This window comes from Anomaloglossus baeobatrachus, chromosome 4 (genome assembly GCF_048569485.1).
Source record: "Anomaloglossus baeobatrachus isolate aAnoBae1 chromosome 4, aAnoBae1.hap1, whole genome shotgun sequence".
NCBI classification, from domain to species: Eukaryota; Metazoa; Chordata; class Amphibia; order Anura; family Aromobatidae; genus Anomaloglossus; species Anomaloglossus baeobatrachus.
Window position 1 is genome coordinate 543,925,470 of NC_134356.1, and position 27,770 is coordinate 543,953,239.

Genomic DNA, 27,770 nt, shown 5'->3' on the forward strand with positions numbered 1-27,770 from the left:
GTGCAGTCATGTTCTGTGCCCACGCGCTGTGCCTTCAGTATGTATGTAGCAGAGATGGAATCGTCATGGAACCTCATATGGATTACGTCGAAAATGCATGTTTTGGGTTTAATAAAGGGGAAAAAAGGTTTTTTTTTTGTATTTTATTTCAAATGAAGGGTTTTTTTCAGTGTTTTGAATTTTAATTCTTTTCACTTACAGATTAGTAATGGGGGGGGGGGGTCTCATAGACCCCTCCTATTACTAATCTATGTGGAGGGGCAATAACCATGTGTCTTCCTCAGCCTGAGAATACCAGCCTCCAGCTTTTGGCTTTATCATGGCTGGGTATCAAAATTGGGGGACCGCATGCAGTTAGTCTTATTTTGATACACAGCCAAGATATACACAGAGCTGGGGGCTGCAGCCTGTAGCCGTATGCTTTATCTGTGTTGTGTATCGTATCAAATCATGGGGGGGCCCTATGCAAATTTTTTTTCATTGATTTATTTTTACACTATAGACATGCAGACAGTGTCTGTGTTTGAAAGCAGTCAGACATGTTGTCACACAGGGTGGGGGCTAATATGACTGCAACTAAGAGAGACTGGGACTGCCAGTGGGCATGGGAAGGAGTGAACATGAAGGATAATGAGCGGCCCCAGAAATAGCGTTACAGCCAAGTGGGAGACTGGTAATTATAAAGTGCCTGCTCTAATCCCCTTATCCCGTCATCCTCCATTTTCAAAATGTGGACTCTGGTCCCCCACTGACTTATATAGGGACTGGCGTCTGGCCACATATCCAGGATCAGTTCTGGGCTAGAAGTTTTTTCCTTTTTAAACCCTGTTGGACCCACCAATCCCGGGTATGTGTGTCCGCCCATCACTACTGGTAATATAAATAATACCTCAACTGTGAAAGACTGTCTGCACTGATGAGTTCCATATGTCCCATACCTTATCAAACTTTAGAGGGCATCCTCTATTATGATGCACTGTTTTGTGGTGCTGATATTTTGTGGTTATTATATAGTACAAGTAAATGTATGCACAAAGAACTTACCATCTGTGTAATGAAGAATTCTCTCCAAAATGATTGGATACTTGGTAATCCTCTGTGTAACTAATAAAAGGCATTCTGGAATCCCCATACGCCTCACTAGAGGGCTGCTACTCTTTTTCTGAAACAGATACAAACATGAAGTGTGACCCATGAATATTAGATTACAAACGCTGAACATTAAAGAGAACTAGTCACCTCCAAAAACACTATTTACTTGCAGGGATAGTGGTAATCTGCAAGTAAACAGCATTTAAATAAAATAAATTAGGCTTGTCTGCTGAAAGTGCAGCTACAGGGAGAAAATTAAGTTTTGTCCCTGCAGCTGCTTGCTTCCAGTCTTTGTGTCAGTGTAGGGTACATTTAAACACCTCTAAATATGCAGCAAACACACTAATCTCTTCCGCTAAACTTTTAGTGAAAATCCGCTCTGCAGACATACGCTGAAGCAATCTGTCACTCAGGAGGCAAGGGGAAGAGATTAAAGCGTGCTCACTCTATAGTGGGTGGCGACTGTTACAGTCCCTTGCACCTTTCTCTGGCAAGATTTGAAGAGAGTAGCTGCAGGGAGAATATAATTGTTTTCTCCCTGTGTCCACTCTTGTCATTACACTTTGCAATATAATTTAAAGGCTATTAGCCTGCATATTATCACCAAATATACAGAAAAATAGCAATTTTTATTGACAAGTTCTTTTTAAAGAAAACCTGTCATCAGGTTTTTCCCCTATAAACTGCGGCCACAATCATTAAGCCCTTATATACAGCATTCTAGAATACTATATATAAATGCCAAAGCCGATCTGTATAACATAAAAACAGCTTTTATTACTTTACTTGCGGGGCGGTCCAGTCCATCTCAGATCTTGACCAGGCACCTCCTCTCTTCTTGCGATCGCCATTCTCCTCCCCTGGTTTGTGTGGATGAGGAATGCTAGGTCATCCACGCAGAGACCTACATTGCGTTTTTCTCTCTGCCCTGCTGCAGGCAGTGCAAAATACTGTAATACGCAGGTGTGGAGAAAGGTGAGAAAAGTCCCATGCATGTGCACTACAATACTTTGCTCTGTCCTCAGCACGGCAGAGAGAAGTGTAAGTGAGCAGGAGCTCAATGGAAGATTCTGTGTGGATGATGCAGGACTCGTCATCGACATGAAGCAGGGAAGGAGGACGGCGCTTGCAAGCAAAGAGGAGGCTCTGGATCAAGAACAGCGACGCCCATCAAACCAGCCAACCCCGCAGGTGAGTATAATGAAAGCATTTTTTTTTACATTATACAGATCAACTTGGCGGCTTACATATAGTATTGTAGAATGCTATATTTAAGGTCTTATTGGTGGTGGCCTCAGTTTATAGGAGAAAAACTTGGTGACCAGTTCCCTTTAAATTGTAAGAATAGCAGATATTTCCTATACCTTCACAAAAGCCTGAAACCTTTTGTCTTTGGACAGCAGATCCTTAAAGTAGTCCAAGGCTTCCTTGTGGTGGCCACAGAATTTACCATAGGTTTTAATCACACGCTCTGCATTTTCTCCAGAAAACTGAAAAGACATCAGAAAATATGTAAGGACAATGAAAGTTGTAAGGGGTTAGGTATTCTGGCATTAGGTCAATTAAGCTAAATTACTATATAAAATGGTGCATAGAAAAACTTTCTGGTAAACTTCATGCTTGAATTCCTCACCATTTTCAAATATTTGTCTGCTGTGATTGAATGAGAATATTCTGGTTTATACTCACACAGAAGAGCCTAGACTCGGTCTGTACAGGTCTCCAGCCTGTGAGTATACAGAGCTATAGAAAAAAAAAAAAGTGCTCCCCTATCCCTAAATATAATGGTCATTGGTGTGCCCCGCTCTGGGGGAAATCTCTGGCGAGTCTGGGACCAGAAGGTTACAGCGCCTTATTGTGCGCAGGTCTGCTGCTTATGTTTAAATATATTTGTTTGCTTTTGGTGCTGTGGGGGTTAAGGACTCTTTCCTATCAGGCTATCCTTTGGCGCCTTAATTCCAGGTGCAGCTCTTTGTGACCACTCCCCTTCACTAAAAATAGTCACGTGTCTTGACATCTGATGTCAGTTATAGATTCTCATATCCAAGCTGTCCACTTTGGAAGGAGCCAGTCTCTGGAAGAAGATGAAGTTTCTTGACATTTGCAGCTGTGGTGTTAGCTGCATTGAAGTTGCTTAGAGTGTTATCCTATTTACGTCTATTTCCCCCTGTCTGTCTTCCTAATCTTGTGTTGGATTATTGCAGTAGTGAGACTAGTGCTCTCGCCATCCTTCTCACTAGCCAGGGTGAGTTCAGGGCAAGTGAAAGCTTAGGCACGTGAATAGCGACGAGGTGAAAGAATCTGTATAGGGACATTAGGGAATTGTGTAATAAGCCTCAGGTGGGTGTTTATCCTCTCCCTAGCGCCTGGGCGCACTGTTGTATCGTGTTCCTGGTGTACCCTGTTTGTTGTGGCGCTCACTTGGAGTCCCCTTATTCTTGGTGGAACCCTGATGGTCACAGTGTGACAATAATATCCTGCAAGGGAGAATTTCAGAAGTCTTGAAAAATAAAGGTCAACACTGTAAATATTAAGTCTAATTTCTAAAATGCTGAAAATTGTACTTCAAGAACCATAGATGCACGAGACTAAATAAAATCCAACAACACTGAAGCAGCAAACTTTGTGAAAACAAAAATTTGTGTGGATGTCAAAATCTTTGGCCATAACTGTATACGCAGAATAGTAAATGCTAATAAATAAGGAGTACAAGATGAATATTCAGAGCTGATTTTTACATATAAATGGAGTCATCTGTAAAATCTGGACTGGAGGATACCCACCATAGTGACAGGTACTAATATTTAAAGGGAACCTGTCAGCAGAAATTTCCCCTAAAACCTAACAGATTCCCCCTCTGCAGCTCCTGGGCTGCATTCTAGAAAGGTCCCTGTTATTATTGTGCCCCCTTTCTGACCAAAAAAAAGAGTTTATAAAGAGGTACCTTTTTGGCTTCGGATTCTATAAATGTGACACGGGGGCGGGCAGCCTGATGGCCATTATTCTGCCCCCTGGTCCTGTATGCCGCCCCCATCGCTGATTTCCATACTTTTGGACGCCGCCCACTGCTCCAGCCATCCCCGCGCATGCCCAGTGCCAGTCTCACGGGACTGAGCAGTGTGACCGCTGGTGACGTGTGCGCAGACAAGTGATTATGGGCGGGACTGTGACTGTTATCAGCAAGTACCCGCCCATAATCTCGTGAGCGCGCAAACCTCTCCAGCGGTCACACGGTGCTCAGTGTAGATGCTAGACTGTATGGGCTGCTTCCAGGGATGATGTCCCTTTGTCACGTGATAGTATTTTGAACACGCCCCTATCACGTGACAAAGGGACGTCATCCCTGGAAGCAGCCCATACAGTCTAGCATCTACACTGAGCACAGTGTGACCGCTGGTGAGGTTTGCGCGCTCACGAGATTATGGGCGGGTACTTGCTGATAACAGTCACAGTCCCGCCCATAATCACTTGTCTGCGCACACGTCACCAGCGGTCACACTGCTCAGTCCCGTGAGACTGGCACTGGGCATGCGCGGGGATGGCTGGAGCAGTGGGCGGCGTCCAAAAGTATGGAAATCAGCGATGGGGGCGGCATACAGGTCCAGGGGGCAGAATAACGGCCATCAGGCTGCCCGCCCCCGTGTCACATTTATAGAATCCGAAGCCAAAAAGGTACCTCTATATAAACTCTTTTTTTTGGTCAGAAAGGGGGCACAATAATAACAGGGACCTTTCTAGAATGCAGCCCAGGAGCTGCAGAGGGGGAATCTGTTAGGTTTTAGGGGAAATTTCTGCTGACAGGTTCCCTTTAAGGTACTGCCTATGAAATACCCATATTACCTGATACAATTAAGCATTACATCCATTACAATAAATTGCTGTAACCAGTCCATGGTTCTGGGTTCATGTTTATAGCAAGTACCACTGGCTACACGGTGGTCCGAACTCTCCCCCAGCTCTACAGCGTTTACATTAGGCATTACAGATCTATTATTACTAGTTATAAAAAAAAGATGAAAATAATTATAAAGTCGCTGTGTCCATTGCCTCCCTATAGGAATAGTGTTATACAGCACCTATATATCTAAGAATATAATGAGCTTCTGTACTGATAAGAGGTAATAAGGCAATAACACGCATAACATGAACATGTCACCTGGTGCGTGCAGATATCCCCAATCCTCCTGATGACATAATTCTTCTCACTTTTCTCAACCATCGATTCCCTTTTCCTATCCAGCATTCGCTGGAAGAACTGAGAGTGGATATTCAGCAGATCGTCCATGCATGGGAAGATCTTCTCGATCACTTGCTGCTCATACTGTAGCTCAGATGACATTCCCTGACAGTAGATGTCACTCATGATCTTCAGTCTGAGGAAATGGTGCATTTCAGTCTGCATAAGCTCTGTGTATAAAGATCAGATGATCACTGACATGTAACTACCTTTTCATTCACATCACATGCAGGGAACACCAGATATGAAGAGACAAACAAAACAAGCCATTGCAGAGACCGAATTTAAAAATAAAAATGTTATCAAAGAGACATGAATTTGAGGGCCTAATAACCAAGGAGAGAATTTCCGATCTGCTTACAAATGATTGACATAATGCTGCTAATATAGATATTATATATAACTATGGGTCTGTGCGCACGTTGCGTTTTATCATGCATTTACACAGCGTTTTAAACTGCAGCGTAAACACATGCATCCTGTGTCCCCAGCAAAGTCTATGACAATTACGCAAATTCAGTGCGCACGTTGCGTTTTAAAATGCAGCGTTTTGAATGCCAAATTTTTGACAAAATCGATGCGTTCTAAAAAGCAACACCTCTTTTGTGCATTTTGGATGCTTTTCCCTCTTTGTCTGTGGGAGAGCAAGCATCCAGAACGCATCCAATCTGCATTCAAAATACATCCAAAATGCAGCGTTTTGAAATGCACATGCAGTGACAAAACGCTGCTTTTTATTTGTCACGCCAGAACGCAACGTGCGCACATAGCCTTATACTGTGTCCATTAAAAAAAAAAAAAAAAAAAAGTCACTGAAGACAGATTGCTCGGCTACAAAGACAAAACATCTCCACCTCCTATAAAAAAAGAGAATTTTGTTTACTTACCGTAAATTCTTTTTCTTATAGTTCCGTATTGGGAGACCCAGACATTGGGTGTATAGCTTCTGCCTCCGGAGGACACACAAAGTACTACACTAAAAAGTGTAGCTTCTCCCTCTGAGCATATACACCCCTTGGTTAACCAGAACTAGCCAGTTTAGTGCAAAAGCTGAAGGAGAACAGCCACCCACAAGTAAAGACAGAGCAAGAACCGGAACAACCGGAACCTCTGTCTACAACAACAGCCGGTGATAACACGCGGAACAAGAACTGCCAACAGGCAACAGGGAGGGAGCTGGGTCTCCCAATACGGAACTATAATAAAAAGAATTTACGGTAAGTAAACAAAATTCTCTTTTTCTTTATCGTTCCTATGGGAGACCCAGACATTGGGACGTCTCAAAGCTGTCCATGGGTGGGAATAAACAGAAAACTGAGAAGTAGGCGGAGCCTAACTTCACAAATGGGCGACAGCCGCCTGAAGGATGCGTCTGCCCAAGCTCGCATCTGCCGAAGCATGAGTATGCACTTGGTAGTGCTTTGAAAAGGTGTGCAGGCTAGTCCAAGTGGCGGCCTGACAGACCTGCTGAGCCGTAGCCTGGTGCCTGAAAGCCCAAGAGGCACAGACAGCTCTGGTCGAGTGTGCCTTGATCTCCGGCGGGGGAGGCACCTGAGTACACTGGTAGGCATCGGATATGGCCGACCTAATCCAGCGAGCTAAGGTCGGCTTAGAAGCCGAGAGGCCCTTACGCCGACCTGTGGTTAGCACAAAGAGAGATGTGCACCGCCTAAGAACAGCGGTGCGAGACACATAGATCCGGAGCGCCCGCACCAGATCCAGAGTATGCAACGCTTTTTCGAAGCGATGAACAGGGGCCGGACAAAGGGAAGGCAGGGAAATGTCCTGGTTAAGGTGGAAAGGAGAAACCACCTTAGGGAGAAAGTCCGGAGTCGGACGGAGAACCACCTTGTCTTGATGAAAAACCAAAAAAGGTGACTCCGAAGAGAGCGCAGCCAAATCAGAGACTCTCCTGAGGGAAGTTATGGCCACTAGAAAGACCACTTTCTGTGAAAGACGAGACAAAGAAACCTCCCTAAGAGGCTCAAAGGGGGGTTTCTGCAAGGCCGTGAGGACCAGATTGAGGTCCCAGGGATCCAAGGGCCGCCGGTAAGGCGGAATGATGTGAGACGCACCCTGCATGAAGGTGCGGACCTGAGCCAGGCGGGCGAGACGCCGCTGGACCAGCACTGACAGAGCCGAGACTTGTCCCTTGAGGGAATTGAGGGATAGTCCTAGCTGCAGACCGGACTGTAGAAAGGACAGAAGGGTCGGCAAGGAAAAAGGCCAAGGAGCCTGGCCAGAAGAGCGACACCAGGACAGGAAAATTCTCCAAGTCCTGTGATAGATTTTTGCCGAGGAAGACTTCCGAGCCCGAGTCATAGTGGAGATTACTTCAGGAGAAATACCAGAAGCTGTCAAGATCCAGGACTCAAGAGCCACGCCGTCAACCTGAGAGCCGCAGAATTCTGGCGGAAAAACAGACCTTGTGAGAGAAGGTCTGGACGGTCCGGAAGATGCCACGGCACCTCTACGGACAGATGGAGCAGGTCTGGGTACCAAGCTCGCCTGGGCCAGTCCGGGGCAATGAGGATGACCCGACGGCCCTCCATTCTGATCTTGCGCAGAACTCTGGGCAAGAGAGCTAGAGGAGGAAAAACTTAAGACAGACGAAACTGGGACCAATCTTGAACCAGAGCGTCCGCTGCAAGGGCCTGGGGATCGTGGGAGCGAGCCACGTAAACCGGAACCTTGTTGTTGTGCCGGGATGCCATTAGATCCACTTCCGGAGTGCCCCACTTGCGGCAGATTAACTGAAAAACTGCCGGATGCAGGGACCACTCGCCACTGTCCACGGTTTGACGGCTGAGATAATCTGCTTCCCAGTTTTCCACGCCTGGGATGTGGACTGCGGATATGGTGGACTTGGAGTCCACCGTCCATTGAAGGATGCGTTGAACCTCCAACATTGCCAGGCGGCTGCGTGTCCCGCCTTGGTGATTGATGTAGGCAACCGCTGTCACGTTGTCTGACTGGACTCAGATGTGCTTGCCCAATAAAAGGTGGTGAAAGGCTAGGAGAGCCAGGAGCACGGCTCTGGTTTCCAGCACATTGATCGAGAGGGCTGACTCGGACGGAGTCCAAGTGCCCTTTGCTCGGTGGTGGAGACATACCGCTCCCCAGCCGGATAGACTGACATCCGTGGTGAGGATCACCCAGGACGGGGCCAGAAAGGAGCGTCCCTGAGACAGAGACGGGGGCCGAAGCCACCACTGAAGGGAACCCCTGGTCTGAGGCGACAGAGCCACCAGCCTGTGCAAGGAGGAAGTCCGCTTGTCCCAACAGCGGAGAATGTCCAGCTGCAGAGGACGCAGATGGAACTGGGCAAAGGGAACAGCCTCCATTGACGCCACCATCAGACCCAGCACCCGCATTAGGTGCCTGATGGAATGACGGCGGGATCTCAACAGAGAGCGCACCGCCAGATGGAGGGACTGCTGTTTGACTAAGGGCAGCTTCACAAGTGCCGGCAGAGTCTCGAACTGCATCCCTAAGTACGTGAGCCTCTGGGTCGGAGTCAGAGTGGATTTGGGCAGGTTGACAAGCCACCCGAATTGGGTTAGAGAGGCGAGAGTGAGCGAGACACTCCGCTGACAGTCTGCGCTGGATGAAGCCTTGACTAGAAGGTCGTCCAGGTAAGGAATCACTGCCACCCCCTGGAGGTGCAGAACCGCAACCACTGCTGCCATGACCTTGGTGAATACTCGAGGGGCCGTGGCTAACTCGAAGGGGAGAGCCACGAATTGGAAATGTTCCTCTCCGATTGCAAAACGTAGCCAACGCTGGTGTGAAACTGCAATTGGCACATGCAGATAGGCATCTCTGATATCGATGGATGCCAGGAAATCTCCTTGGGTCATTGAGGCAATGACTGATCGTAGAGACTCCATGCGAAAATGCCGCACCTGAACATGCTTGTTGAGAAGCTTGAGATCCAGGATGGGCCGGAAGGAACCGTCCTTTTTGGGGACTAGGAAGAGATTTGAGTAGAAACCTCTGAACCGCTCTCGGGCGGGAACTGGTACAATTACTCCGTTGCCCTGCAAGGATGCCACGGCCTGAGAGAAGGCGGCGGCCTTGGAGCAGGGGGAAGTGGACAGAAAAAATCTGTTTGGCGGGCTGGAAGAGAATTCTATCCTGTAGCCGTGGGAGATGATATCCCGCACCCACTGATCGGAGACGTGTTGAAACCACACGTCGCCAAAGTGGGAGAGCCTGCCACCGACTAAGGACGTTGCTGGCGTGGCCAGATAGTCAAGAGGAGGCTGCCTTAGTGGCAGCAGCTCCTGCGGTCTTTTGTGGACGCGCCTTTGTGCGCCAGCAGGGTTTTTGGTCCTTGGCTGAGTTAGTGGACGAGGCCGAGGGCTTAGAGGATGACCAGTTGGAGGAACGAAAGGAACGAAACCTCGACTGATTCCTGCCCTGGACAGGTTTCCTGGTTTTAATTTGAGGCATGGAAGTACTCTTCCCGCCAGTAGCTTCCTTAATAATTTCATCCAGTTGTTCACCGAATAGCCTGGATCCAGCAAAAGGGAGTCCAGCAAGGTACTTCTTTGAAGAAGCATCTGCCTTCCACTCTCGAAGCCACAAGATCCTGCGGATAGCGAGGGAATTAGCCGAAGCCACCGCAGTGCGGTGAGAAGCCTCCAGTATGGCAGACATGGCATAGGAAGAAAAAGCGGAAGCTTGGGAAGTTAAGGCAACCATTTCGGGCATAGATTCCCTAGTGAGGGAATGCATCTCCTCTAGAGAAGCAGAGATGGCCTTGAGAGCCCACACTGCTGCAAAAGATGGGGAGAATGAGGCCCCAGCCGCCTCATATACAGATTTGGCCAGAAGGTCAACCTGGCGGTCAGTGGAATCCTTAAGCGAGGTGCCATCAGCCACTGAGACAACGGTCCGGGCTGAGATTCTAGACACCGGAGGGTCTACCTTTGGTGAATGAGCCCACTCCTTGACCACCTCAGGTGGAAAGGGAAAACGGTCATCAGAACCACGCTTAGGGAAGAGTTTGTCAGGACAGGCCCTGGGCTTGGTCACAGCGGCCTGAAAACTGGAGTGTTTAAAGAACACACTCTTTGTCCTCTTAGGTGAGGTAAACCGGTGCTTTTCTGCCAGAGAGGGTTGTTCCTCTGATACTGGCGGATTGAGGTCCAGTACAGAATTAATGGACGCAATCAAATCACTAACATCTGCGTCACCTTCGGACAGATCAATGGGGCACATGGAGGTAGCGTCCGAGCCCTCAGTAAAGGCATCCTCCTCGTCCTGCGAGTCAGCTTGTGAATCAGAGCCGCGGGACGAGGAAGGAGAGGGGACCCTACGTCTCCTTTTAGGAGGACGGGGTCTGGGACCAGATGAAGGATCCTCTGTGAGCTCTGCTGAGCGAGCCCTAACAACAGAGGCGCCCTGAGAAGGGGGCTGATGCATGCTCAGCAGAGTCCGGGACAGCTGTCCCATGGAGTCGGCAAAAGACTGGGAGATTGACTTAGAGAAAGATTCTACCCAAGCCGGGGGTTCAGCCACCGGAGCCGAAGCAGCCGGAGGGACCACTGGGGGCGAGACTCCAGGCTGAGGCACCGCCATGTTAGAGCAGGTATCACAATGTGGATATGTGCTCGGTTCAGGCAGTACGAGCTTACATGCAGTGCATATTGAGTACAGCCTTGCTCCTCGTATGAGACATGCTGTTGAAGTGGGGGCTCTGAGCCAGAATGACCCCCAGAGAGTATATAAGCAGGTCCACAACCGGAGGTTGTGGCTTACCCGACCGTTTGTGTGCCCTCCAGATCCCACAGCCCGGACCCTCAAGCAGCTTAGCAGAGATGCTGCAGCCAGCGTCTGATCCAGAGAAGAACGCTGAGAAAATGGCACCGGAGCGAGGAGAGGGGGCGGGACCAGCTCTGAGAGCGGGACCTGGAGGGCCAAGGAGATTTACAGGGGAGTGGACATGTACTCAGAGAGGAGTGTCCCTCCCCTGTACCGAACGGCCGCTGGGTGGAGCCGCACTGTCCCTCTGCATGATTGACATGCGAGGGCAGTGAAAACGAAAGTAGGCCTCCGGCGAAGCCGGGGCCTAAATTTAAACGATGCGGCCGGCGAGCAGGCACCATCGGCGCGGTTCTCAGGCGACAGCCAGAGAACCGGCCGTAAATGTTACAAAAGTTACACAGCACACTCTCCCACCACAATAAAGTATCGGGACCCCCAAATATAAACGTCTCAGGTACTTAGCTTCTGAGACGCAGGGCCAGGTCCCTGAGGGAGGACTGCTCCGTCCAGCAGGATCCTGAAGGGCTGCGGATGGAGACCGGTCTCCTGCAAAGCAAGGAGAACCGTGCTGGCTCCCACTTCAAGCCAGAGCCCGAGGGATGGTGAAGGAGCGCGGCATGTAAGGCTCCAGCCTTGTAAATCAACCTTAACAGCACCGCCGACACAGTGGGGTGAGAAGGGACATGCCGGGAGTCCAGGCTTGGACCCGCTTTTCTTCAAAAACTTTCCAAAAATGAAAAATCAGATGAGAATGCATGTGTGCCTCCTGAACACAAAGCAATGAACTGGCTAGTTCTGGTTAACCAGGGGGTGTATATGCTCAGAGGGAGGAGCTACACTTTTTAGTGTAGTACTTTGTGTGTCCTCCGGAGGCAGAAGCTATACACCCAATGTCTGGGTCTCCCATAGGAACGATAAAGAAACTTTATTTACAAAATTAAAACGTACAAGGCATTCTAAGCATACCACCAACGTACTAAGGTAACAGAATAGAACAAAAAAAAAAAAAAAAGCAATTATAAATTCCTAAATACCATTAATTTGTATAACATGTGGTTTGTCTAGTGAAGTAAACATAAGAGTACATTAAAAAGGCCACCATCTTGTTACACTGACAAAAACGTCTCAAGAAATTTTAAGACTGGTGCCTGTGAGCATGTGCCCTTTCCATTAATTGTAAGAGCAAATGCTCCCAGTGGTTATTCTGATCTAGTACTGGATATTCCAGAGGTGCTTAGGTAAGAAGACTCGGCTCACACTGCTGTCCTCTCTAACACGCAAGATACCAGGGATGCATGTTAGACGAGACTGCTCACACTGCTGCACACCGTGGGTATCAGATCTAATACTGGAGATACCAGGCATGCTGAGGTAAGAAGAGACTGCTCATACTGCTGCCCAACCAGTCTATTTGATTTAATACTGGCGATAAGATTAGAAGAAGCTGCTCACATTGCTGCCAACCAGGACTAACTAATCTAATACTGGGTATACAAATGTTGCTTAGGTAAGAAGGAGGTCATTCACACTGCTATCCACCTGATCGTTCTGTTCCAAGATCCAATATTCGAGATGCCAATGAAAAAAAAAAAAATAAAAGTAAAAAAAGCAGTTCACACTGGTATCTACCCTGACTTTCTGATATAATATTGGTGATACCAAGTGTGCTGAAGTAAGAAGAGACTGCTCACACTGCCAGCCACCCAGTCTTTCTGATCTAATGTTTGATATACCAAGTGTGCTGGGGCAAAAAGAGACTGCTCACGTTGCTGTCCACTGTCTTTCTGATTGTTGAGCTATTGCTGTGATAGAGTCAGCTTGTATATGTTCACAGACACCTGCTGTATTAATATTCTAGAACATATTTTGTTAGTGTAACAAAATTGTGGCCATTTTAACATAATATCGCAAACCTCCCTAGGCAAATAAAGTATTTGCTGCAATCTCCCTTACAGAGGTTAAAGTCCATAGTTAGAATACAAAATACTCATCTCCATAAAAGAATATTACACAATTTCAATGACTCTTCTGAAGTAACGCGAGGTAAGTGTGAGAAGCTGGAGTCACACAAAGTTTTGTAGTTTTTATATTTGCTTTTTTGTCCATGTACAATAAATGAACAAGGTCGTCTCCACAGAAAGTACGTGCTTATCTTCCATGTGCACATCATATGAACACAGAACAAAATCTATTACTTCTCACCATAAATAACATCCTGCCGTTTAACAACTTCTTTCATTTGTTTCACAAGAAAGATGCCGTCGACTGCTTCGCTCCAAGAGGCTTTCTCCAGTTGTCTTGAATCTATCTCAAACTCTCCCAAGAGCTGCCCCTCATACAGATCAGTGCCTAGGAGAAAAATTGTAATCCTCAGTTATAGTTGTAGTCCAAAGCAAATTATTCACAATAATAAAAGCGAAAAATAAGAAGCCGGCATCTACTTATAGGGTTGTACTCCGAATTGCATTATTTTTTCACAGAGCACAATAAATTCATACTTGTTAACATACAGACTGAACCTAATGTAATGTTTCTTGTAGGGTGGAACGGTGGCTCAGTGGTTAGCACTGCAGTCTTGCAGAGCTGGGGTCCTGGGTTCAAATCCCACCAAGAACACCATCTGCAAGGAGTTTGTATGTTCTCCCCGTGTTTGCGTGGGTTTCCTCCGGTTTCCTCCCACACTCCAAAAAACATACAGATAGGGACTCTAGATTGTGAGCCCCAATGGGGACAGTGTTGCCAATGAATGTAAAGCGCTGTGGAATCAATAGCGCTATATAAATGTATAAAATTATTATTACCTTTGTGTCTTTCTTTATATGCCCCTGTGAGTATTTAGCTTCACACAGCTCAATAGGTGGTCTTATTTTTACACTGTAAGGGTACGTGCCCACGATCAGGACCCGGTCATCCTGGACACAGCGGGTCGTGACCTGCAGGGCCATGAGTCTCCACTGCAGGAGAACGCAGCTGCTTGTGCCCACAATCTGAGCTCGAGTAGTTGCAGTCTCTCTCTTTTGTTCACCCTGTGAAGAACGCTTGCAACTCTGCAGCAAACAATTGACATACTGCGGTTCGGGTAGTGACACCGCAGGTCAGTGCTTTCTGTGGAAAAAACAAGCACAGCAGGCAAGGGGTTTCTAGAAATCCCATCCACTATGCTTGTACTGTAAATCGCAGCATTTTGGTCGCAGCTGAAGCACGCTGCATCCAAAACACTGTGAACACCGATTGTCGGCACGTAGCTTTAAAGTTATATTTCCCAGCAGCACCCTGCTTCTAATTAGTGTTGCAGAACCATCCTCCCTACTCTCGTGTGTTTGTGTTTAGCCTTCATCTCTACATCATCACAGATATTTGGCATATCATCAAGCTAATCTAAGTGTAGAATTTCACTCTATCCTTCTATGCACAGTAAACTCTTGTCCACAACTCTGCCAGCCCGATTCTATCTACTGCTATATACGTCAGTATAGCTGCCTGTGTTTTTTTTTGCATCTCTGTTCTGCTTGCTTGTTTTCAGAGGAGCACAACTGTACTGCAGAACTGCACAATGGAGTTCGTAATAACTAACCTCACCTGAGCTGATCTGTGTTTGATGCTTGTAGCAGACAGCTCTGTGATGTGAAACTGCAAATGTCCCTCTGTTGATGCTTACAGCAGAAGATAATCCTCTGCATCAATAGAGCGGCACATGCAATTACATCGTTGAGATGTCTGCTGCAGGCATCAAACACAGATCAGCTCTGTTGAGCCAAGTTATTGCAAGGTTCATGGAGGAGGCCAGCAAACCGAGAAGTTGTGTAAAAACACATAGGCAATGGAAGAAGATAAAGTCAGGCTGTCAGACTACTCATTGCACAGATGAACAGAGTATATTGCAGCAGAGGTGAAGGTAGAGGATAACTATGCTGGCAGGAAGCCAGCCGAGATTGCACAGTGCATAATCGACCAGGAGCAATGAAACTAACGTAGGATACATCCAATGCCAACTGGAGGGTAAATAGAGCTGGAAGAGCATGCGTTAGGGGGTTGAAATGTGCAAAAGGGAGCAAATTTAAAAATATGAGTTTCATTGGCACAAATGAAAATCTGTACATTTTAAGACAATATTGTTATTTTACATGTAAATGTGCAGTGTGGGGTTAAAAAATTATTGAAAAATTTCAGGTTTGCAATTTGTAACCCAATAATCATATGCTTGTATTGGGCTAGAAAATAAAGAAACATTTACCTAAAATTTAAGATCACATTATAGTGTTAAGTTACAATACAAGTCATTACCTTCATCGCTCAGAGATTCCATAGACTCATTGACCTTACAGGCTTTGTGCAAAGAGTCAGTCGATTGCGACAAAGCTCTCAGGCTGCCCAAAAGATTGTCATCTCGTCCCAGCCTGCAAAAAAGAAGAATAAAAGATCTTTAGTGTAAACGTCAATGCAGAAGAAGGGACCACATACGGCTTGATTTTAATTCATGGTGTTAGATCAATAACAGATTCTTGCATAAAAAGAAATGCTCCTCAGGTCACTTATGAAATAACGTTTTAAAGAACTTAATCTAATAACAAAAGATAAAATAAAACTAAGTTTTTGGCTTTTTCTTTATTGGATTTAATCAGCAAAATGAAAACTTTATACCCTGAAATATTTTGTGTAGAGATACTTTTGGAAATAGATAACGCCGTCTGCGGTCTTCTGGCATTGAAGCCAAGCGTCATCAAGGACTTTTCATCTACTGCCACAATTGCTGATCGAGGACGCTCCTTCTGTTGGGAGCCTAAAAAAATATTAATATCTTTATTAGACAATCACTTAAATATATTAATCGGTTCATTCCAGCTTTTGTCACAAATTGCACAACTGTTACACAACGTTAAATTAACGAACGACAATTATTTGCAACTTTTCTCATGAATAAAATTGACATGAAATGAATTTGGACTGGTCTGAGATGATCAAAGCACAAATAAAAAATATTTCAAAGCAGGCATCACTCTACATTGTGTTTTATTTCTATAATGCAATAGTTGTCAAAATTAATATAAAGAGGCAAAACAATAAAATCTTAAAGGGCCAAAATATTCAGTAGCAGTTAGGGTATGTGCACACATTGAGCTTTTGGATGCAGAAACTTCTGCGCCATATCTGCATCTCTTGGTAGGAAAAAAAAAGAGGACAAATCACACTTTTTTTTCACAAGTGTTTTTGTAGCTTTTTTTTTTTTTATGTATGTATATATATATATATATATATATATATATATATATATATATATATATTTAGACAACAGGAAATGCAATTTGGAGCCTATGGAGCCCAGAGACCAACCGACCGATAGATAAAACTAGATATCCAGCAGAAACATTACATCCCCTCAACTGTTTATAAAATTGCTTCCTTTTGTAGAGCTTAGGGTACAATTTTCTATGATAGGGAACTTAAAAAATAAATGAATTAAAAAAAAAAAAATATATCATCTGGGTTCCTCCCCATTTTTGGTAATCACCAAAGGTAAAGCAGACAACTGAGAGCTGTTATCAGGCTAGCCTAAAAATTCCAGCTCGCAGTTGCACCAGACGTTGAGCATCATGAGATTTTTCAATTCTGGCGCTTTGCCTTGGCTCTTTCTGATTGCCCTTGTGTGGTGGCAATCGGGGTAATGATTTTTGGAGTTGATGTCAGCTGTGTAGTGTCCAAAAACAAAGCTGGCATCAAGCCCTGGTGTTAGTAATGGAGAAGGGAATCTGACAGCAGGTTTTTGCTATGTAATCTTAAAACAGCATGCTGTAGGGGATAACACACAGATTTCAGCAATGCCTCTTATCAAGTCCAAGCTGTTGATTACCTGCAATATTTGTTTTAATCTCAGGAGATTTTCATTGCCAGACTGGGTTAGCTAGTCTGGCACACCCCCTGCTATAATAAGCAACTCATTGTTTATAGATATTGTATATAGAGCGACTGGTGTGGGCGGGGGCCAGCTTTTTCAGCTCTGCTACATTGCTAAATCAAAAAACTGAGATTATGTTAGAACCACGGCTGCCAGTAATCTAAGTGATACACTGTTGAATTCAGGGTCTCTTTGCCTATATTATGCTGCTCTCAGAGGAGGAAGCAAAAACCTGCTGACAGATTCCTTTAACAGCTTCTCTCGAATTATAAAGAAAAACTATATAAAGACAAATTAGGGTAATTTGGGCCAATAATAAAACATGGACACCAATCTGGCGCATTTCTAAACTATCCGAAAACAATCTACACATCTTAAAAGAAAGTGTTCATATATGCCAAAATTTGCACTATTTTCAAACTTTCAGCTTAATAAATCTGTCAAAGCTGTAGCCCAAGATGTGTCCCCATTAGGTGGGTGGTCCGAGCTTCTATGCAGCACCTGACAGCAGTCACTACACAGTGAAACGGAGCGTGTTTGCATCCAGCGGTCGATGGAGTAAATTTATAGTGGATTGGTAGGGGTGCCGTTTGTCAGACCCCTCTGATCGGAAATTGATGACCTGTCCTTTGAATAGATCAATATGTTGTGCTCCGACAAACCCCTTAAACTATGCCCACTTTTCTGGCTTTTTGAGGCTCAGTTAACACCCAAATCTGGTGTAAACGTCTTAAAGATGAATCTAGTCTATGGGCTGTGCCTACCATCGTGGATCAGCCTCCTTTACCTGAATGGAGTTCTTTGGAAACAAAATACTAAAGTTTCCAGTACACACATGATGCAGAATTTCAGAGCAATTTTCTAAATAAAAAAATATACAAGTAGATGGATGAACAAAATTTAGTCATGTCCTTCATATGCTGTAACAACATTTATAGGTTTGGACGTTGCTCACCTTTATTTCTCATGACTACGGTCTGAGTGGCTGCACCCTGTGCTTGTAAAACCTTTTCTTCCTGGAAGGAGACATTTTCTGTTAATAATATTGCAATTACAGCTGTATAAATCCTGTGCACTGGTCACAGGAGTCGTCATCAAACCCTTCAGTCTTATTAATAGGACGAGTTCTAATATGGGGGAAGACGATGGACATGTTCATATTGTATAGTGGGGATGCCAGGTAAAATATGCCCTATAGTTTTGTAAAGAGTTACGTTTGAAGCATGATCAATATCAAACATTTTAGACCTGTTTATCAAATGGAACATACCTCGATTCTACCCTGATAAAGGCCCTGTGCGCACTGGAAAACGGAATTTTCTTAAGAAAATTCCGCAGGTTCTGAAAGACTACCGCACCCGCGGTAAAAAACCGCGGCAAACTGCACCCGAAAACCACATGCGGTTTGCTGCGGTATTGCCACGTGCGGGTTGGTACATGTGTTTTAATGCATTCAATGCAATAAAGCACATTGGGGGGGGGGGGGGGAAGTCATTTTCTGAGATAAATAGTAGACAGAGGGATAGACAGAGGGATAGACAGAGGGATAGACAGAGGGATAGACAGAGGGATAGACAGAGGGATAGACAGAGGGATAGACAGAGGGATAGACAGAGGGATAGACAGAGGGATAGACAGAGGGATAGACAGAGGGATAGACAGAGGGATAGACAGAGGGATAGACAGAGGGATAGACAGAGGGATAGACAGAGGGATAGACAGAGGGATAGACAGAGGGATAGACAGAGGGATAGACAGAGGGATAGACAGAGGGATAGACAGAGGGATAGACAGAGGGATAGACAGAGGGATAGACAGAGGGATAGACAGAGGGATAGACAGAGGGATAGACAGAGGGATAGACAGAGGGATAGACAGAGGGATAGACAGAGGGATAGACAGAGGGATAGACAGAGGGATAGACAGAGGGATAGACAGAGGGATAGACAGAGGGATAGACAGAGGGATAGACAGAGGGATAGACAGAGGGATAGACAGAGGGATAGACAGAGGGATAGACAGAGTCCCTGTGAGCACACGCTGTATTTCCCCTGAGTGGTAATGTGTTGTTCACATTACCGGCCGTGGGAAATGACCTGTAATTACCTCTCTGCAGTCTTTCTCGTTGTGAGGCTGCATTAAGTGATGTGTGTCAGTCGCAGCTGGATGCAAGCATCGCAGGACATGGACTACGCCGGAGCTGTGTGTTGGGGGGGTTAATAAAGGGGTGAAAAAGGGGCTTTTTTGTGTTTTATTTAAAATAAAGGATTTTTCGGTGTGTGTTTTTTTCACTTTACTTACGGGTTGATCATGTCAGCTGTCCCATAGACGCTGCCATGATCAAGCCTGGACTTAGTGGCGGCGATCCGCCACCATAAACTCCTTATATTACCCTGATTGCCACCGCATCACGGCAACAGGAAGAGTCGGGGACACTCCGGGACTGCCGCATAATGGATGCGACAGTCCCAGGGCAGCTGCGGGCTGATATTCTCGGCTGCGGGAGGGGGGGGGACCTTAACCCTGCCCCTCGCCCTCCCCAGCCTGAGAATACCGGGCCGCCGCTGTGTGTTTACCTCGGCTGGATGGTAAAAATAGGGCGGCGCCCATGTGTTTTTTTTTCTATATGTCCGTTTGATTTGTATGTGTATTCTATATGTCTGTGTCTGTGTGTGTTCTATGTCTGTGTCTGTGATCTGTGTGTGTTTACTCTCTACTCAGCTTCCTCTTCCTGTCATAATGACATCACTTCCCTGCAAACCGCAGGCAGCGATGAACATTATGTCCTGAAACCGCGAAATATGGGAGGGAATAATGCAATGAACTGCACAGAATTTGCTGCCTGCGTTATTCCCTGTGGGATTTCCCGATTACATTGCAGTCAATGGAGTGAAATGCCGCAGCGACGTGCGGAAAAGAAGCGACATGCAATTGTTTTTGCTGCGGGAATCCCGCAGCAAAACATGCAATGTGTCAAAATCCGCATAATGCGCACAGCATTTTTTTCTTTTCCCATAGGTTTTGCTGGTGAATCACTGCAGAGATGTTATGAACATAACATGCAGCGAAACATGCAGCAAAACCACAGGAAATCTGCGGCAAAAACCGGCAAGTGCGCACAGGGCCAAAAGCTTCCAAAAATGACTGATATAGGTTTCCTTTCCTGCGCTCAATATTTAAAGTTTTGATTCCCAGATGCAATTCCAGACACATCCCATGTACACAAGTAGCATGGTTTCTAGCAATTGCAGCTTATTTCTCTAATACCTGACAAGTCCATCATAATGCAGTTTAATCTGATGTATAAGTGATGGCACCGTAGTAGCGGTGGTATTACAACGCCATATTTTAGGGGTAAACATTTATTCCAGAAGATCACACATAATAAAAAAGCTGTACACAGACCATAACACCTACCTTGATCTTTGTGCAGGAATCCACAATATCTCTGCAGCCTCTATGCACAGTCAAGCCACATTCTGAAAATAGAAAAGAGGCAATATAAGGGGCTGCATTAAACAAACACAACAGAAAAAATCATAAGTCTCACAGATCATGCCTAAACTACTTCATCCGTAAAGGAGTGCACACCAAGTAGATCTGATACAGTCAGTGTCGGTCTCTGTGCATGCATCTCCAGATGAACTGAGCGTGCACGTGTATGAAGGGCCCAAGAAGAATATCCTTAGGCCATATAGGCGCTATATAGGGAATTGAGAGCCTAAGGGGTACTTTGCACACTACGACATCGCAGGCCGATGCTGCGATGTCGAGCGCGATAGTCCCCGCCCCCGTCGCAGCAGCAATATCTTGTGATAGCTGCCGTAGCGAACATTATCGCTACGGCAGCTTCACATGCACTTACATACCCTGCGACGTCGCTCTGGCCGGCGACCCGCCTCCTTCCTAAGGGGGCGGGTCGTGCGGCGTCACAGCGACGTAACAGCAGGCAGTCAATAGAAGTGGAGGGGCGGAGATGAGCGGGACATAAACATCCCGCCCACCTTCTTCCTTCCTCATTGCAGCCGGGACGCAGGTAAGGCGATGTTCCTCGCTCCTGCGGCTTCACACACAGCGATGTGTGCTGCCGCAGGAACGAGGAACAATATCGTACCGTCGCTGCAGCAAAATTATGGAAATGTCGGACCCTACACCGATCATACGATAACGACGCTTTTGCGCTCGTTAATCGTATGTAAAAGGATTCACATACTGTGATGTCAACAGTGACGCCGGATGTACGTCACTTTTTATTTGACCCCACCGACATCGCACCAGCGATGTCGCATTGTGCAAAGTACCCCTAAGAGGGGGCTGGGCAGGAGATGAGGCACAGTGATCGTGACTCGTATGTTCTCTGCATGGATAGGAGTCAGATCTCAAAATTTTAATGGTAGACCATAGTGATGTACCATACTATTTAATGATGGGAAGAAGCAATATTAGGTTTCTGCATATTATGTACTGATAAGTTATTTTTTGTGTGGAAATGGCCAATACACATGTGTAGCCTGCAGGGGTAAACATGCATTCTGATTTACAGTCACATTTGAGGATGTTGTTAGCCTCCATTACTACAATAAAAGTAACTGACAATTTCTACAACAAGGTGGAAATTTGCGCTAATAATATAAAGCAGAGATGCAGGAAGGAAATGTTTGTGTAAAGCATGTAAGATAGGAACGAGTAGGAAATCGCTATCAAAACAAGCGGTAGGTTTTTATATTCACCGAGCTCCAGGGACCCCCGCATCCTGAAATATTATCTAAATATATCATTAACTAATGGAAATTGAACAGAAACCCCGAATAGGTATTTCTGGGCAAAACTCAAGATGCACATTTATACACAGCCTGTACTTAAGCCAAATATAATGTGAGCAGCTGGTATACAAAAATGTGCATCTATACATACACACAGGGGCGGAACTACAATAAGTGCAGGGGTTGCAATTGCACCCGGCCCCTGCAACCTAGGGGACCCAAAAAGCCCCTTTGGCCCATATGAAATGGCCATTACTATTAAAGTCTTGCAATAATTGGGGGCCCCATTAGAGCTTTTGCATTGGGACCCACAAGATTCAAGTTACACCCCTGCACATACACCTATCTATATGTATATCTATCATGCAGGTGTATATATAATATATAGATACATAAACACACTTATCTATGTACAGTGGAACCTTGGATTACGAGAACAATCCATTTTGGGAGTGTGCTTGTAAACCAAGTTACTCGTCTAGCAAAGCAAAAGTTCCTCCATTGTCGTGATGATTACCTGATACACATCCTGTACCTGCGGACTACAAGAACCGGGAGGTCGGCGATGGAACGGAAGGGAAGGAGAGCATTATATGTGTTTTTGTGCATGTTTGTGCGGACTGCAAGAGCGGGTCAGAGCGCGGTTAAAGTACGGAACCGGAAGTGTGTGCGGTGAGGATTTGCTCGTAAACGGAGTTACAAATTTACAGCGAGCTTTGCTCATATAGCAAAATACTCGCACACCAAGTTACTTGTAAACCGAGGTTCTACTGTATATGTACTGTATCTATCATGCAGGTGTAATATATATATATATATATTTTACAGATACACACATCTATATCTAGCATGCAGGTATAATATATATATATATATTTTATAGATACACACATCTATATCTAGCATGCAGGTATAATATATATATATACTTATAGATACACACACATCTATATCTAGCACGCAGGTATAATATATATATATATTTATAGATACACACACATCTATATCTAGCATGCAGGTATAATATATATATATATTTTATAGATACACACATCTATATCTAGCATGCAGGTATAATATATATATATACTTATAGATACACACACATCTATATCTAGCACGCAGGTATAATATATATATATATTTATAGATACACACACATCTATATCTAGCATGCAGGTATAATATATATATATATTTATAGATACACACACATCTATATCTAGCACGCAGGTGAAAAAAATTATTTACAGTATGTATATATGTATTCATACCCCATGACCTTTTCCACTTTTTTCTTTCATTTTTACACCCCAAATGTATATGTCTTTTATGTATTAATACTACAAAATAGCAAGTATTTGTGAAGTTTAAAAGAAATGATAAATAGTTTTTGAAATATTTTACAAATATAAACCTAAAAATTTTGATGTACATTTGTATTCAGTCCCCTGTAGTCTGAAATCCCTAAACAAAATCTTGAGAGACCACTTTCCTCCAGAAGTCATCTAATTAGTAAATAGAGCCCAACTGGGTGTACGGTAATTTATTCTCAGTATAACTACAGCTGTTCTGTGAAGACCTCAGAGGGTTGTCTGAGAACATTAACCCCTTCACGACCATGGACGGTTATATCCGTCATGGATCGTGTCCCGGTAAGCCCCGCCCCCTGCCGCGGGCAGGCGGCGTGGATCGGCACACATCAGCTATTTTCAACAGCTGACATGTGTGCCTACATGTTCCGAGTGGAATCGCATTCCACCCGGAACATTAACCCCTTAGATCTCGCTGCCAAAGTCTGGCAGCGAGATCTATATGCGCGCGGCCATCTTTTTTACTTACCGCCGCCCCCTCCGGACGTCACGTGAGTGATCACGTGACGTTCGGTGGTTGCCATCGTAGCACAGGGTCATGTGATGACGCCTGGTGCTACGAAGTTTCACTTTCATTCTTCCTCGGCACGGAGCAGAGGAAGAAAGAAAGTGACTATTTCTGCTGTTTACAGCGGTCTAGCTGTGATCAGCAGATAGCGATCAGCAATCGGATTGCTGATCGCTATAGCCCCCTAGGGGGACTAGTAAAATAAAATAAAAAAAGTAAAAAAAAAAGTTTTAAAAAATTAAAAAAAAAACAAAAACCTAAAAGTTCAAATCACCCCTCTTTCCCCCCATTGAAAATTAAAGGGTTAAAAAATAAATAAATATACACATATTTGGTATCGCCGCGTTCAGAAATGCCCGATCTATCAAAATATAAAATCAATTAATCTGATTGGTAAACGGCGTAGTGGCAAAAAAATTCCAAACGCCAAAATTACGTTTTTTGGTCGCCGCAAGTTTTACGCAAAATGTAATAACAGGCGATCAAAACGTAGCATCTGCGCAAAAATGCTACCATTAGAAACATCAGCTCGAGACGCAAAAAATAAGCCGTCACTGAGCCATAGATCCCAAAAAATAAGAACGCTACGTGTTTCGGAAAATGGCGCAAAACGTGCGCCACTTTTATTGGACAAACTTGTGAATTTTTTTTAACCCCTTAGATACAAGTAAACCTATACATGTTTGGTGTCTACAAACTCGCACCGACCTCAGGCATCATACCCACACATCAGTTTTATCATATAGTGAACACCGTGAATAAAACATCCCAAAAACTATTGTGCCATCACACTTTTTTTGCAATTTTTCCACACTTGGAATTTTTTTGCTGCTTTCCAGTACACCATATGGTAAAACTTATGGTTTCATTTAAAAGTACAACTTGTCCCGCAAAAAACAAGCCCTCATATGGCAAGATTGACGGAAAAATAAAAAATTAACGGCTCTCGGAAGAAGGGGAGCAAAAAACAAAAACGCAAAAACGGAAAGTGCCCCGGGGCTGAAGGGGGCATCAAACAGCATCATGAAAACCAAGGAACACACCAGATAGTTCAGAGATAAAGGTTCAGAGAAAAGTAAAAGCAGGGTTTGGTCATAAAAAATAGGCCACGATCTGACAATCTAACAGGCCACTGATAAATCCATCCAAACATGGAAGGAGTATGCACAACAGCAAACCTACAAAGAAATGACTGTCCACCTAAACTGACATCCCAACCTAGTAGAGCACTTATTAGCGAAGCAGCTCATGGTTACGCTAGAGGAGTTGCAGAGAGTCAAAGCTCAGGTGGGAGAATCTGTCCACAAGACAACTATAAATCGTATATTCCACAAATCTGGCCTTTCTAGAAGAGTGTCAACAAAAAAGCCGTAAGTCCCATTTATAGTTTGCAAAAAGTCAGGTAGGAGAGACAACTAGATGAGACCAAAGTAGAATTTTATTGGCTAAATATACAGCATTATGTGTGGCAGAAAACAAACACTACATATCACCATGAAAATACCATGCCTACTGCCGAAGATGAAGGTTGGCTCATCATGCTGTGGAGGACGCTTTTCTTCAGCAGGGGCAGGGAAGATAGATGGAGCTAAATACAGGGAAATTCTGGAGGAAAATCTGTTAAGGGTGCTTTACACGAGACGATCTATCGTGCGATAGATTATCGGGGTCACGGTTTTTGTGACGCACATCCGGCATCGCTTGCGACGTCGAGCTGTGTGACACCTCCGAGCAACGCAGTATCGCTCACAAATCGTGAGTCGTGTAGTCGTCGCTCGGTTTCATAATCTCGTTTAATTAAAATGGCGCCGGTTGCTCATCGTTCCCGGGGTGACACCACGGGAACGATGAACAGCAGCTTACCTCCGTCCCGCGGCACCCGCCGGCTATGCGGAAAGAAGGAGGTGAGCGGGATGTTTACATTCCGCTCATCTCCGCCTCTATTGGCCGGCCGCCGTGTGACGTCGCTGTGACGCCGAACATCCCTCCCACTTCAGGAAGTGGATGTTCGCCGCCCTCAGCGATGTGGCATGGGAGGCAAGTACGTGTGACGGGGGGTTTGCGACTTTGTGCGGCACAGGCAATCAATTGCCCGTGACGCACAAACGACGGGTGCGGGTGCGATCGATCGTGAAATCGCACGATCGGTCGTCCCGTGTAAAGCAGGCTTTAGAGGCTTCAAAAGACTTGATACTGAGGTGAAAGTTTACCTTCCAGCAGGAAAATAACCCTAAACATACTGCCAGAGACTTCAATGGAAGGGTTTAGATCAAAGCATATACATGTGTGTGAATGGCTTAGTCACAGTCCAGGTATAAATCCTATTGAGAATCTTTAGCAATACTTGATTGCTGCTCACAGATGACTGCATCCAATCTCACTGAACTATAGCAAAGAAGAATGTGCAAAAATGTTGTGCAAAGGTGGTAGACATACCCCAAAATGCTTGCAGCAGTAATTGCAGTGAAAGGTGGTCTTACACGGTGGGGGGGGGGGGGGGGGCTGCATACAAATGCACATCACAATTTTCAGATTTATATTTTTTAAATATTTATATTTTCATTTTCTATACACTTCAAAATACTTGATACTGTGTGTTGAAATATCACATAAAATACCAATACAATACATTTACATTTGTGGGGGTAACGTGAAAGTTAACGGAGTACGAATAATCTTTCAAGGCACTGTAATGCCTTGGAAAACTGTTGTGCACCCTTCTTCTGACTGATCACTTTACAAAATGAGATCCCTTTGCTGTGCTGTAAGCTGTTTACACACCATTATTCTATGTTTGCTGTAAAATGCAATAAACAAAAAATGTCAGGAAAATCCTAATAGAACAGCTAACCCTTATATAGATTTAATCAGAATCACAGTAAATGATGGCAGCAGTGTACAGACTTCAATTTAACATGAGTTTAAATACAACCACATCCCTGATTATGAGGGTGTTCACACTTTTGCAACAACATTATTTTAGCTGTTATTTTTTATCTTCCCTCAAAATGATTTCTCAGTGGATTTGTGCAGAATATGGCTGACGTTACAGTTGGAAAAAGTTCTGAAATGATTGTTAGCATAATTTTTGTCGAATGACAAAACTTTTTTGTCTTTTTATATCCCCTTCATATATCAGGGCCATAATAAATATATTTTACCCCAATTAAATCACTTATAGTGAAAATACCTTGGCCATAAACAGATAGAATATAAAGAAAGCAAGTAGATCAAATGTATGGACAGTGCAGCGACACCGGGAAAACAAAGCCTAGACTGACCTTTTTTTTACATGTAATAGCAATAAAAGTCAAAATCAACTCAGGTTACCTAGAAAATTACACAACAAGTGCCGTGACCAAGAGCTACATTCCAGACAATAAAAGTGCCCTGTTAGACAGATTTGCTATGTAATAGAGAAATTTATATGAACAACAATAAGGAAGAGCAAAGAACAGGTCACCATGATGGCAGATAGTACAGATAGCAGTAAAACTCAACGTGTCCTAATACAGGGCGGTGCCAGGGTCTATCGGCTATTAAAATAATTCCAAACAGTGGTGCAATTTTCTAATATACTTTATGTATCAATGTGAAAGTTTTTAAAGAGAAGCTGTCACTTTACATAAAGGTCATTTTTTCCTGGTATATTTGCCACTGTACTGAATCTGGTAGTTTACTTTTGTTTTTACATAGTTACTTAGATTGAAAAAAGACCCACGTCCATCTCTAGCTCAACCTTCCTCCACCAGTTATGGTATATATTTTTTTTGGCGCCTCTCCATTTGGAGATATGCCCTCCTCTGCCCTGTAAGTAAATAGACTTTTTAGCTAAATGGACGAGACTCTCTTCTTTAGGGCTCTCTTCTTGAGGACCACTCCTAGTTGGCTTACAAGACTAGACTTAAATGCTTGAAAGGGTCCATGTCTCAAGAATGCAGAAGTGTACGAACTAAAGGACAGTTACATATTTATGCCACGTGAACGATCCTTTTTAACAACTTTGCATCTTGCAGCGTAATAGAAACATTTATTTGTATTTTTTTTTTTGCTTACAGAGGATTGCACTTTGTTCTGGTCATGTGATATCGCAATAGTTAAGGCTAGGACACACGGTGAGGAAAATGGTCCG

The 27,770-nt window shown here is 44.6% G+C and overlaps 1 protein-coding gene across 6 annotated transcripts in view; it reads right to left on the minus strand.

Annotated features, from left to right (window-relative positions):
* Positions 1–27,770, minus strand: part of AKAP13 (A-kinase anchoring protein 13) — a 345,810-nt gene that overhangs the window by 27,129 nt on the left and 290,911 nt on the right. For all 6 annotated transcript variants that reach the window (XM_075345957.1, XM_075345960.1, XM_075345958.1 and 3 more), the window contains 8 exons: positions 20,412–20,473; positions 17,950–18,010; positions 15,743–15,881; positions 15,386–15,498; positions 13,304–13,450; positions 5,249–5,499; positions 2,457–2,582; positions 1,045–1,162 (listed from right to left, as the gene is read on the minus strand). In XM_075345957.1, the coding sequence (XP_075202072.1) occupies positions 1,045–1,162; positions 2,457–2,582; positions 5,249–5,499; positions 13,304–13,450; positions 15,386–15,498; positions 15,743–15,881; positions 17,950–18,010; positions 20,412–20,473 (1,017 nt within the window). The remainder of the gene's footprint in view (positions 1–1,044; positions 1,163–2,456; positions 2,583–5,248; positions 5,500–13,303; positions 13,451–15,385; positions 15,499–15,742; positions 15,882–17,949; positions 18,011–20,411; positions 20,474–27,770) is intronic.